We start from the raw sequence: 10,222 nt of genomic DNA on the forward strand, positions 1-10,222 counted from the left end.
GCCTCAGCCTCCCAAAGTGCTGGGATTACAGGCGTGAGCCACCGCCCCCGGCCAGGAACCAAACTCTTAATAAACATTTCCCATGAGGCTCTGGTGCCCAGAGGATTTGCCTTAATTTTTTGACTGCTTACCACCCCTAGTGGTCCCAGTGGCAGCGGTACCCTGGTCTGGCAAACCAAAACTCCTGCTGGGCCCACCCTGACCTTGGCTGTCTTCTTGGGAGTGAACAGATGTTGACATTAGTGGTGGACATGCCCGTTTCAGCCAAACCTTGGGCACTGCCTGTGATTGGCCAGTGGGTTGCCTGACGTTGACCGCTCTTCTCAAAACTTGCCTTGCATCCAGCAGCGGTGCTACGCTGTCCTGTCCTGGTTTTTCTCATACTGTCTTCTGCTGGTCCTCTTTCTCCACCCCTAAACTAGACCTTCTACTTTGCCACTCTGGGTGTGTTTATTCATGGTTATGGCTATAGCTAAGCTGATAAGACCTAATTGCTCTAGCCACTTCTCTTTCCTGAGTTCCAGACCTGGAGAATCACCACTATTCTTGTGGCAAGAGGAGAGATCATGTCACTCTCAAATATCCCCAAGTGGTACCTTCCCCCAGCTCCTCCAGGGGCTCCACACTGTGGGCTCTGCTCTCTGCCTCTGTCTTCCCATAGTCCCCTCTCTGCTCTAAGCCCATACCCAGCTGTTATGCACTCCTGTCCCCCGTCCCACCCCCAACTCATATACCTACTCTAGGGTCTTCTTGCAACCCTCATCCTTCAGGTCACTTTCCCCGGAAAGCTTCCTGGCCCTCCGCTGTGGCAGGCACCATCTCTGGGTCCACAGACCTGTGAAATGTCTGAAGCAGTCACTGCCCTGTGTCTGCTCTTCCGCTATAGTCACTTTTCTGCAGATTTCTCCAGCACTGGGACTCCTGATGGACCTCAGTGTCCCCAGGGCTTGGCACACAGAGAACGTGGAGTAGCCTTCATTACTTGCTTCTCCTCTCCTCCCAACCCCCTTTCCAGGTGGGGAAGGGAAGGAGACACTAAACCTGCCCTGGGGTGTGATCAGAGGGGTACAGGAAAGGTGGGGAGACACTTCTTGGCTGGGGCAGGACCCCCCCCCCCAACACCCTATGGCCAGGCCCAGGGCCCAGGAGACTGAGCACTGAGGCAGGCCTGACATTGGGATGGAGTGGGTGCAAAACATGCTTGAGTTCCTGGCCATTCTGGTTTCCTTCATGGACTTACTGTGGATCTTGGGCAAGTGGCTGCCCTTCTCTGAGCCTCAGCCTCTCCACACAGTGAGGGCACAAGGGCTGACATCCTGGGAGTGAGATGACAAGCCAGGTCTCCACCCACCTCTCCCAGGGTCCCCAAGTGAACCAGGAGTGTTGGTGCCAGCTTCTGAAACTAAATCCTCAGAACTTCCCCGTGGCAGGGTGCAGGTATGGTGGCCAGAGAGGCCTCCCTGGGGCTGCATGGCTGGGCCTGAGCTGGCCAGCGCCAGAGCCACCAGGTGGCCACTCTACAGTAGTCTTGCTGGTGGGGAGGCCCGGCACTGATGAGGACAGCTTGGCTCTGCTGCCATCTCATCAGATTCATCCCTCTCCATACCAAGGGTGTGCAGCTTAAAACTTCATCAACTCCTCAGCTTCCCACAAGCCAGCACTGGATGGGGATTTTAGGGCCCCTGGGTGAAGGGTGGGCCTGGGGCTGGCCTGAGCTTTTGCAGTCACTCCTGGGCTCCGGCTTAAGGTGAGGCCGTGCTCTTTCAGCTCCCTCTAGGCTGAAATAAAAAACAAGAAACACCCAGGAAATCTTATTCCCTTTATTCTCTTCAACTAAGCAACATGACCACCGGTGACACAACACTGTTTTGGACACACAACACTCAAAAGTGGGGCCTCTCTTCACTCCAAGGGGACAAGTCAGGTGACTGGGGCTTCCCTAGTGGGGGCAAAGGAGTCTGGGAGCTGCTGACCTCAGGACGGGTCAGGGAACCCCACCTCTTGGCTGTGATGGCTTCAAGTTTCCCCACCATTCAGGATTCGTGCCCAGTTCCAAGTTCCCATCTGACCTCCATGTCCACAGCAGTTTCGAGTTTCACTCTAAGCTCTCCCCTCTGCTTTCCCCACTGACTCCCTGACCCTATCTGTTGGGCTCCTCCCTCCACCAGGGCGTTTCTGAGGGGCCTGGGGTCTGCATGTGATTGGACAAGAGGGTTTGGCTGCACAGTGCCTTCCAGACTCAGTTCTGGTGGGCAAATGCTTTGACCTCTGGGCCTTCATCTGAGCCGATCTGAGCAACTCTAGCCACTGCCACCTCCCTGCTTCGATCCTCCCGAGACGTAGCTCACTCTGGGAGGGAAGCGCCTGGTTAAAGGAGGTTGGGGAGGTAGGCAAGAAAGAACAGGCCACACCCCAGAGGTCTCCGACCCTGCCCCTTTCTTACTGCAAAATGCCCGACCCCACGAACTGTGCTCACATCATCCATCCCGTACCAGAGCCAAGCCCCTTAGCCCTCACCCATCCCTACAACATGCGAGCATCCTACTACATATGCTACACCCTAGTCCGAAACAGGCCTGCGCCGGCCTTCGGCCACACCGCCTGCCTCCCCTCGGACTGGCCTCTGAGCCCCAAAAGCTGCTCCTCAGTTCTCTTCTGGGGAGATTCCTTAGGCCCGTTTCTGAGGGCATCTGCTTCTGGCTTTGCGAGGGGTTTGTCTCTACAACTTCAGTTTCTGCTACCATCTTGGGGGGCGGGGAAATCTGCTTAGACTTGGCAGACTTCTCAGTCTAACAGGGACACCCCTTCATCGGCACTCTGTTAGGGAGACCCACAGGCAGCTCCTCCCTCAGTAGTGCTTCCCTTCCTGGCACTTGGGTAGGCTGGGGCGTTACGCAGATGGCAACAAGGTTCTATGCACAATCCTGAGGCCTGCCTTCTCCCTCTCCCCAGCAGGACTGGCGTTTTCCTCCCGCAATGTTTGAGATTTCAATCCTTTTAAATGTTAGGGTCATTCAGCTGGGGCCAGGATAGATGAAGGAGGAAGGATTTGCATAAAGGTTGTGTGAACCTTTAGGTCATAGAATTAGAGGTCTCTTCCACAGCTTTGCAAAAATCCCGGTCACCCCTGTCTGAGACACGACTCCTGACAGGCCCCGCAGCTGGCATCTCTGTCCTCTTACTCCAGGACACCGCACTACTGGGGCTGGCCTGCACTTCCTTTCCAACCCAGCGCTGAGCAGAGTCCTCTCCTTTTGAAGGGGTCTCCAGGATTAGGGAATGGGATTCTTGTTACAGATGTTTCATTCAAGAGTTTTCTCTCTTCCACCATCTCACAGGGCAGCAGTCTCTCCCCAGCCACATACACCCAGGCCTGTGAGCAGGCTTGGCTGAGTTTATGAACATGTAACTGTGTGGTGTGGGAGGTGAGATGGGCCTGGCAAGGGAGCTTTTCTCATCCTTCTGTTTCTCTCTGAAGGTTTCTGGCTAAGGAGGAGAGGAGCCAAATGGATGGAATCCCTCCCATCCATCCCAAGGCTGAGATTGGGCTGGATCATCACAACCCTGGAGGGCTCCAGGTACCAGGGTGAGGAGGGTGGTACGGCCTCTGCGGACTCTTCCGGGACCTGTGGCTCAGTCCGTGGGATGCCTGGATCCCCACCAGGGTGGCTGCCTTATCCTGCGAGGCAGCCTTGCTACCAACAAAGATGAATGGCTGAAGTTTAAAATCAAGTTGCTGGCTAATCAAAGCTTTCTAAGGAATTCCGTGGCCCTGCTGACTTGGAGAAGGCTAGGGAGGCCCACATGCAGGCCCTAAGTCTCTGAAGGGCTTTATTCTTTGGAGGTCTGACTAGCAGCGGTTCTCCCTCTTCACTGAGGACAGAATTCGAGGAAATGAGCTGCCACTGGCGGCAGTTAGATTTCAGGAAAAACCTCCTGACGGTGAGACCTGAGAATGTGGTGGGAGGCAACCGCCGTCCCTGGAGGCCTTGCAGAGTAGAAGTCCCTGGCTGGGCAGGTAGAAAGGGTGGTCCTGCCTGGTATGGGGAGAACCCTTGCAGCCTGAGAGCTGGGACCTGCCTGCAACTTGCAGTTTCACAAGCTCCCGGAAGCAAGAAGAGGCCTGGAGTTAGCTGGGTTCCATGTGAGCAGTTTCCCCACCTTGGTTTGCTCCCCTCAAAGTAATCTAACAGGAACTGACCCCTGCTTCCCCCTAATTTTTGTGGTGGTTTCTCAGTATTCTTATACTGACCATGTTTCTGCACCCCAAACTTCAGCCTTTAAAAAGGCTTGCCAATTTGTTTTTTCTTCCCCATTTTGGGGTTCTTTTTGATAAGGGATTCCACAGGCCTCTTTCCCTAACACACCAATTCATCTAACATTGGCCTCAAACCCCAAGGAACCCCAGTGCAGTGAACGGGACCTTCCCTTCCTAGTCTCTGTCTTATCTCCTCTGGGGGCTCCAGAGCTCCTGGTCACTTATTTTTCTCCTGTTTTCTTCCTTTGCAGTTCCACACAGTTCCCACACCACTCCCCCAGCTGAGCATCTTCCTCTATGGAACTGTCCAGGGCCGCTGGGAGAGAACCCTGTGGAACAGCGAAGGAGAGGTGTTTTCTGCACCTTCTGAGGGTCACTCCTCCCGGGTCAGTGCCATCGCAGCACTTCCCCAACCCTACAGGATTTTCCTAAGGATTTTGATACAGTTTTATAGGGTTGTTCAGAGACATATTGGGACCTCTTCCTACAATTAATAGGGCTCTTATCCACTATGGTTTATAGGGTTTTTCTGCTACAGACTTAAAGGGCTTTTTTTTCCTACATATTTATAGGGCTTCTAACCCAACAGTTTTTCTCTACTGCCTTATAAGTGCTTCCCACCAACAATTTTATAGGGTTTCTCATCACTGATGTAAAAGCACTATTTTTTTCCCAGGGTTCTTTCTCCTCCACTCCACTACCATCTGATAGGGTTATCCTTCCTTCCCCATGTAATTATTTTTGGGGAAAAAAATCCAGTGTTCCTCTCTGGAGAGAGCGAGGCCCCTGGTCTCCAGACCCATTTCACAGGGAGACACCTGGGTGGCAGCTCCTATGGAGCAGGAGGGCCGCGACTTCTGTGAAGCCGTCTCCACACTCGGGGCACAGATAGGGCTTTTCTTCCACTCGGGTTTTGGGGCTTTCCCCTTCTTCCCCTTCCCCATGGCTGCTGCTCCCCGTGGGGGTAGGGGCTTCCCCCTCACCTTCCTGGCCTGTGGACAGGGTGGCTGCCTCTGGAGGGGGGTCCTCGGGACTGGGGGACTTTTCCTGGGTGTGGGTTTCTTGGTGCCGGGTGAGGGCCACGCGGTCGAGGAAGGAGGCCCCGCAATCTGAGCAGCTGTAGGGTCTGGCCCCCAGGGGGCTCCTGAGATGCTCCAGGAGGACGGAAGAGCTCTTCCCCAGCTCTGTACTCTTCTGGGAGCTCTTCCCGCCTGCATGGACTTTCTGGTGCAGTAGCAGCTCAGAGCTGAGGCCAAAGCTTTGTTTGCATTCAGGGCATTTAAAGGGCTTCCCACTTAGGAAGGGGCTGGGCCCTGCGCTTTCCCCTAGGCCAATCCTATAATCAGGAAAGAGAAAGGGCTTTTCGTTGCCGTGGGTGAGCTGATGCTGGAGGAGCACAGAGCGATCCAGGAAGCTCTCTCCGCAGTGGGAGCAGATGTAGGTCTTGGAGGACAGCAGTCCCCGCCTCTGGCTGAAGCCCTCCTGACCCTCTGGCGGCTTAAGGGGCTGTCCCGGGGCGTCGGCTCTGCCCTCCGCAGCCCCAGGGTAGGAATTCCCTCGGAAAGGGAGCCTCGGGGATCGTAACTGAGGAGGTTTGGGGGCCGGGTGTGCGATGAGACCGTCTGCATTTTTGTAGGGGTTTTCTCCGATATGGATCCTTTGATGTTGCATGAAGATGCCCTCGTCGTTGAAGCCCTTTCCGCACACGAGACACTTGTGCGGCTTGGCTCCCGGCGGCGGGGTCAGCAGGGAGGGGTCCCCGAGCCCCAGCAGGGCGTCTCCCTGGGCCCTCCGCGCTGGGGTCTTCCCCCTCTCATGGATCACCCGGTGCTGCTCCAGCTCGTGGGCTTCCAGGAAGGCCTTCCCGCAGTCGGAGCACACGAACAGGTTCTCGTCCATGTGCGTGCGGACGTGGGTGATGAGGTTGGAGCTCTGGCTGAAGCTCTTGCCACACTCGGGGCACTTGTAGGGCTTCTCGCCGGTGTGCGTGCGGCGATGCTGGATAAGGTGGGAGCTGCGAATGAAGCTCTTGCCGCAGTCGGAGCACTTGTAGGGCTTCTCGCCGGTGTGGATGCGCTGGTGGCGGATGAGGGTGGAGCTCATGATGAAGCTCTTGCCGCAGTCGGCGCAGATGTAGGGCCGCTCGCCGCGGTGGATGCGCTGGTGGTTGATGAGGTTAGAGCTGACGCTGAAGCTCTTGCCGCACTCGGGGCACTTGTAGGGCCGCTCGCCCGTGTGAGTGCGCTGGTGCCGCAGCAGGGTGGCGCTCAGGGTGAAAGTCTTGCCGCACACCGGGCACTTGAACGGGTCCTCGCGCAGGTGAGTCCGCTGGTGCTTGATGAGGGTGGAGCTGTGGCCGAAGCTCTTGCCGCACTCCAGGCACTCGTAGGGCTTCTCGCCTGTGTGCGTGCGCTGGTGCTGGGTCAGCTCCGAGCTCTGGATGAAGCTCTTCCCGCACTCGGTGCAGCGGTATGGTTTCTCGCCCGCGTGGATCTTCTGGTGCTTGAGGAGGTTGTGGTTCTGACCGAAGCGCTTCCCGCACTCGGGGCACTTGTAGGGTTTCTCGCCCGTGTGCGTGGCCTGGTGCTGGATGAGGTCCGAGCTGCGGTAGAAAGCCCGGCGGCACTCGCCGCACTTGTAGGGCTTCTCGCCGGTGTGGGATCGCTGGTGCTTGATGAGGTTGGTGCTCTGGGTGAAGGCCTTCTCGCACTCTGTGCACTTGTAGGGCTTCTCTCCCGTGTGCGTGCGCTGGTGCTGCACCAGGTTGGAGCTCCAGCTGAAGCACTTGCCGCAGTCGGGGCACTTGTAGGGCTTCTCGCCGGTGTGCGTGCGCTGGTGCTGCACCAGGTGCGAGCTCTGCGTGAAGCTCTTGCCGCACTCCGAGCAGGTGTTGGGCCGCTCTCCCGTGTGGATGCGCTGGTGCCGCAGCAGCTTGGACCACTGGCTGAAGCTCTTGCCGCACTCGTTGCAGATGTAGGGCTTTTCCGCCCCCGCCGGGCGGCCCTGCACCAGCTCCCGCAGGCTGGGCTCGTTGGCAGGGACGACCGGGGGGCTGTTCCATGTGGTGAGAGCGCCCCACTGCCAGCTGGCCTCGCAGGCCTTGGTCCAGTCAGATGGGGTAGGGACAACCTCCGGGGCTGGGGGTTCCAGGGGGGTCTGGTGGTCCAAGGGGTTGGAGTGAGCCAGTGGGGTTGGGGGGTTCTGGGTGACAGAGGGGTCCTGGGAGGGTCTCTCCAGGGACATCTCTATGGAGTCCTTGGATTCTGGACTCTGAGCCGGGTCTCCCATGATGATCTCCTCCCCAGAACTTTCCTGCCGAGGGCTCTCCTCTTCGTTTTCACTCTCGGCACCTACAGAGAGAAAGGGAGTCTCCAGCCCCCAGCCCCTTTCAGAACACGGGGTCTGGTCTCTCTTCCCTCCCCTGGGTGTCCCCCAGAGTCCAGGCCCCTCCCTGAGCCGGGGCCACCGTCTTGCCGGGACCGCAGCCCCTTCTTGTGCCCCTCACCTCTGTGAGCATCGTTGGGGCTCTGTTCCGGACCCTGCAGATCCGGGCCCCACAGCGCAGTCTCGGGCTCCATCCCAGAGCTCAGGACTGCAGTGTTCCAGGGACCCTGCGGGGGAAGAGAGCGATGAGCGCACACTGGGAGCTGATTTCGCACTTTGCTTTATTCCCCCTGAACCTCACTCCCGCCCTGCCCCACCCCATTCCTCCTTGTGTGAGCTTCAGTGTCCTCCAACCCCATTTTTCTGGGCACGGGTTCTTGCTGTGGCCCTCTTCCCCTGCAGGCCTGATTCTCGCTCCAGATCTTAAGAGCACAACTAAGCAAGCAGGTGAATTTAAGAGCGTAATTAAAAACTCATCACTCATAAACCTTTGAACCCAGACTGGGGGCTGGAACGGTCTCTGACATCCACAGGGGAAGGAGGTTTTCACCCCACACCTAAGATGCCCAGAGGCTGAGAAACCTGTTATTTGCTAATCAGAGGAAGCTCATTAAGACTCTAATTTTCCTCCTAATGGGGCTGCTAATTGAGACCAATAAACTTTTCTGTGCCCCAGAGTGAACGCAGGCTGCCGGAGACACTTAAAGGGTTAAGAAAAAGCACCCCAGTTTCCCAGAGGAGACAGGGGCCCTCTAAAAGGACTGGGGCACTTTCCTGTTATCCAAGCACAGAAAGAAGGTCAGGCTGGAGGTGGGGGGAGGGGCAGTTTAAAGCGGCCAGGAGCATCTGCAGGAACCCCCCAGAGGAAGAGAAAAAGTAAGGAGAAGGGGAGAATGCATGCTTGTGTGAACACCTGCAGCGGACCCAGCACCTTCCATGGTGTCATTTCTTTCACCCAGTCCTCCCACAGCATGGTGAGGAGACCCAGAAATCTGGCTGTCCATTTTACAGATTAGTACATCAACGCCTGGGGAGACCTCTCCAAGGTCAAGGCTGGGAAGTGGCAGAGCTAAGATGACAAAAGCAGGGCTCCGTGTCTGGCTCACCCCTGTCTCTTAGAGCACGAGGTGACCTTGGGAGTCATGTGAGACTCATGCTCGTGGGAGGCCGACAGGAAACAGGTGATGAGGACAGCTCATGGGGAGCCTGCCGGTAGTGAGAATAGGCTGGAGAAATTCCTGGGACCCAGAGGGTTCCCAGTCTAGAAAAGGAGGAGTTGCACCCAGGGACTAGGCCTGCCGGTCTGCACCCAGGAGCTGGAACCATACTCCTCACCAAAGCCCTCCTATTCCCACTCCTGCCTGGACCCTCCTTCTACTCCTTCTGTTCTGCTTTGTTGAGGCTGTTTCCCAAGCCTAGGACTGCGCCTGGCACCGAATAGGTGCTCCAGGAACGTTGTTGAATGAATGAATGAATCAATGAATGAATCAATGAATGAATGAATGAGATGTCCCTAGCCCCTGGAACACCTGTTTGGTTTAATGCCTTTAAAGATCAGTTTGCAAGGGGATGGCAGCAAAGGAGCAGGAGTTCCAAGTGGCCCCCTGGTAAAAACAAACAAACCAACAAAAAACCAGCCAGCTGTCACTCCAAAAATGGTGAGATGAGTCCAGGATGAGGGAACGGGGCCACATGAACAAAGCACTAGAAGGAGGTCCCACACCATTTACACCCTGCAGAGAATCCCTGGGTGGGGCCTGGAAACTTTAGATGGCTGTGTGGGGTGGGCGCTGTGTGCACAGGGGCAGTGGGGCAAGGGAGACATGGCAGGAGGCAGCCAAGAGGTGACCAAGGTGAAGGAAGACTGGCTGCACCCTGCCAAAGAGCGGTAGGAGAGACAGAAGTTAGCGTTTAGGAAGTAAATTAATTTCTTCATCTCTGCAGCTGCTTAAGCTCCGAGAATCCCCCCTCCCCGCCTGTAAGTGTCTTTGGGGTGGTGGAAGTGAAGACCTCTGCCACACTGGGGGCTGCCTGATGTCCGGTCCGGGAAGGAGGCCCTGCTGTGTTTGCTGGGGACAGGTAAGAGCTTGTGGACCTCGATGGTCTCCAAAAAATTCTCCCCCAGTGGTCCAGAGTAGGAGGGAAAGGGTTAATGACAGGGCCGACACAGAGCATGGACGTGGGAAGACCGAGGGAGGCCGAGTCGCTGGGAGCCCAGGCGCCAGGCACGCCAGCCTGAGACCTCGCGATGGCCCTGCTGCAGAGGGAGGGAAGGAGGAGCCGCCTCCCGAGAGATGTGGGGAACGGCCCAGGGTGACCCTGACATGGAGGCGGCGGGAATGCGGCCGCCCGGCCCGGTCCCCCCACCGCCTGCACCGTTGGCCCCGGGCTTCTTGCTCCCCTGGAGCCGCGACCCCTGTCCCGCTGCTGATCCAGAGCCTGGGCATCCGCCCCCGCCCTGGCCCCCGGGGTCCCGGCTCCTTCAAGCACTGCCAGGTTCCTCCAGGGCTGCGCTGGCAGCGCCGGCCCCCGGCCCCGGCCGATCCCTCTTCCCAGAATCCCTAGGCTCCCCTCCCCCGC

At 57.3% G+C, this 10,222-nt stretch overlaps 1 protein-coding gene across 1 annotated transcript in view; it reads right to left on the reverse strand.

Annotated features, from left to right (window-relative positions):
• Window positions 1-1,804: 1,804 nt before the first annotated feature.
• Window positions 1,805-10,222, reverse strand: part of ZNF629 (zinc finger protein 629) — an 8,862-nt gene continuing 444 nt past the window's right edge. The window contains exons 2-3 of the mRNA XM_011933601.1: window positions 7,764-7,869; window positions 1,805-7,608 (exon numbers count right to left, since the gene is read on the reverse strand). Of these exons, the coding sequence (XP_011788991.1) occupies window positions 5,063-7,608; window positions 7,764-7,836 (2,619 nt within the window). The 5' untranslated portion in view covers window positions 7,837-7,869 and the 3' untranslated portion in view covers window positions 1,805-5,062. The remainder of the gene's footprint in view (window positions 7,609-7,763; window positions 7,870-10,222) is intronic.

This window comes from Colobus angolensis, unplaced genomic scaffold, assembly GCF_000951035.1.
Source record: "Colobus angolensis palliatus isolate OR3802 unplaced genomic scaffold, Cang.pa_1.0 Scaffold128, whole genome shotgun sequence".
In the NCBI taxonomy this organism is placed as follows: domain Eukaryota; kingdom Metazoa; phylum Chordata; class Mammalia; order Primates; family Cercopithecidae; genus Colobus; species Colobus angolensis.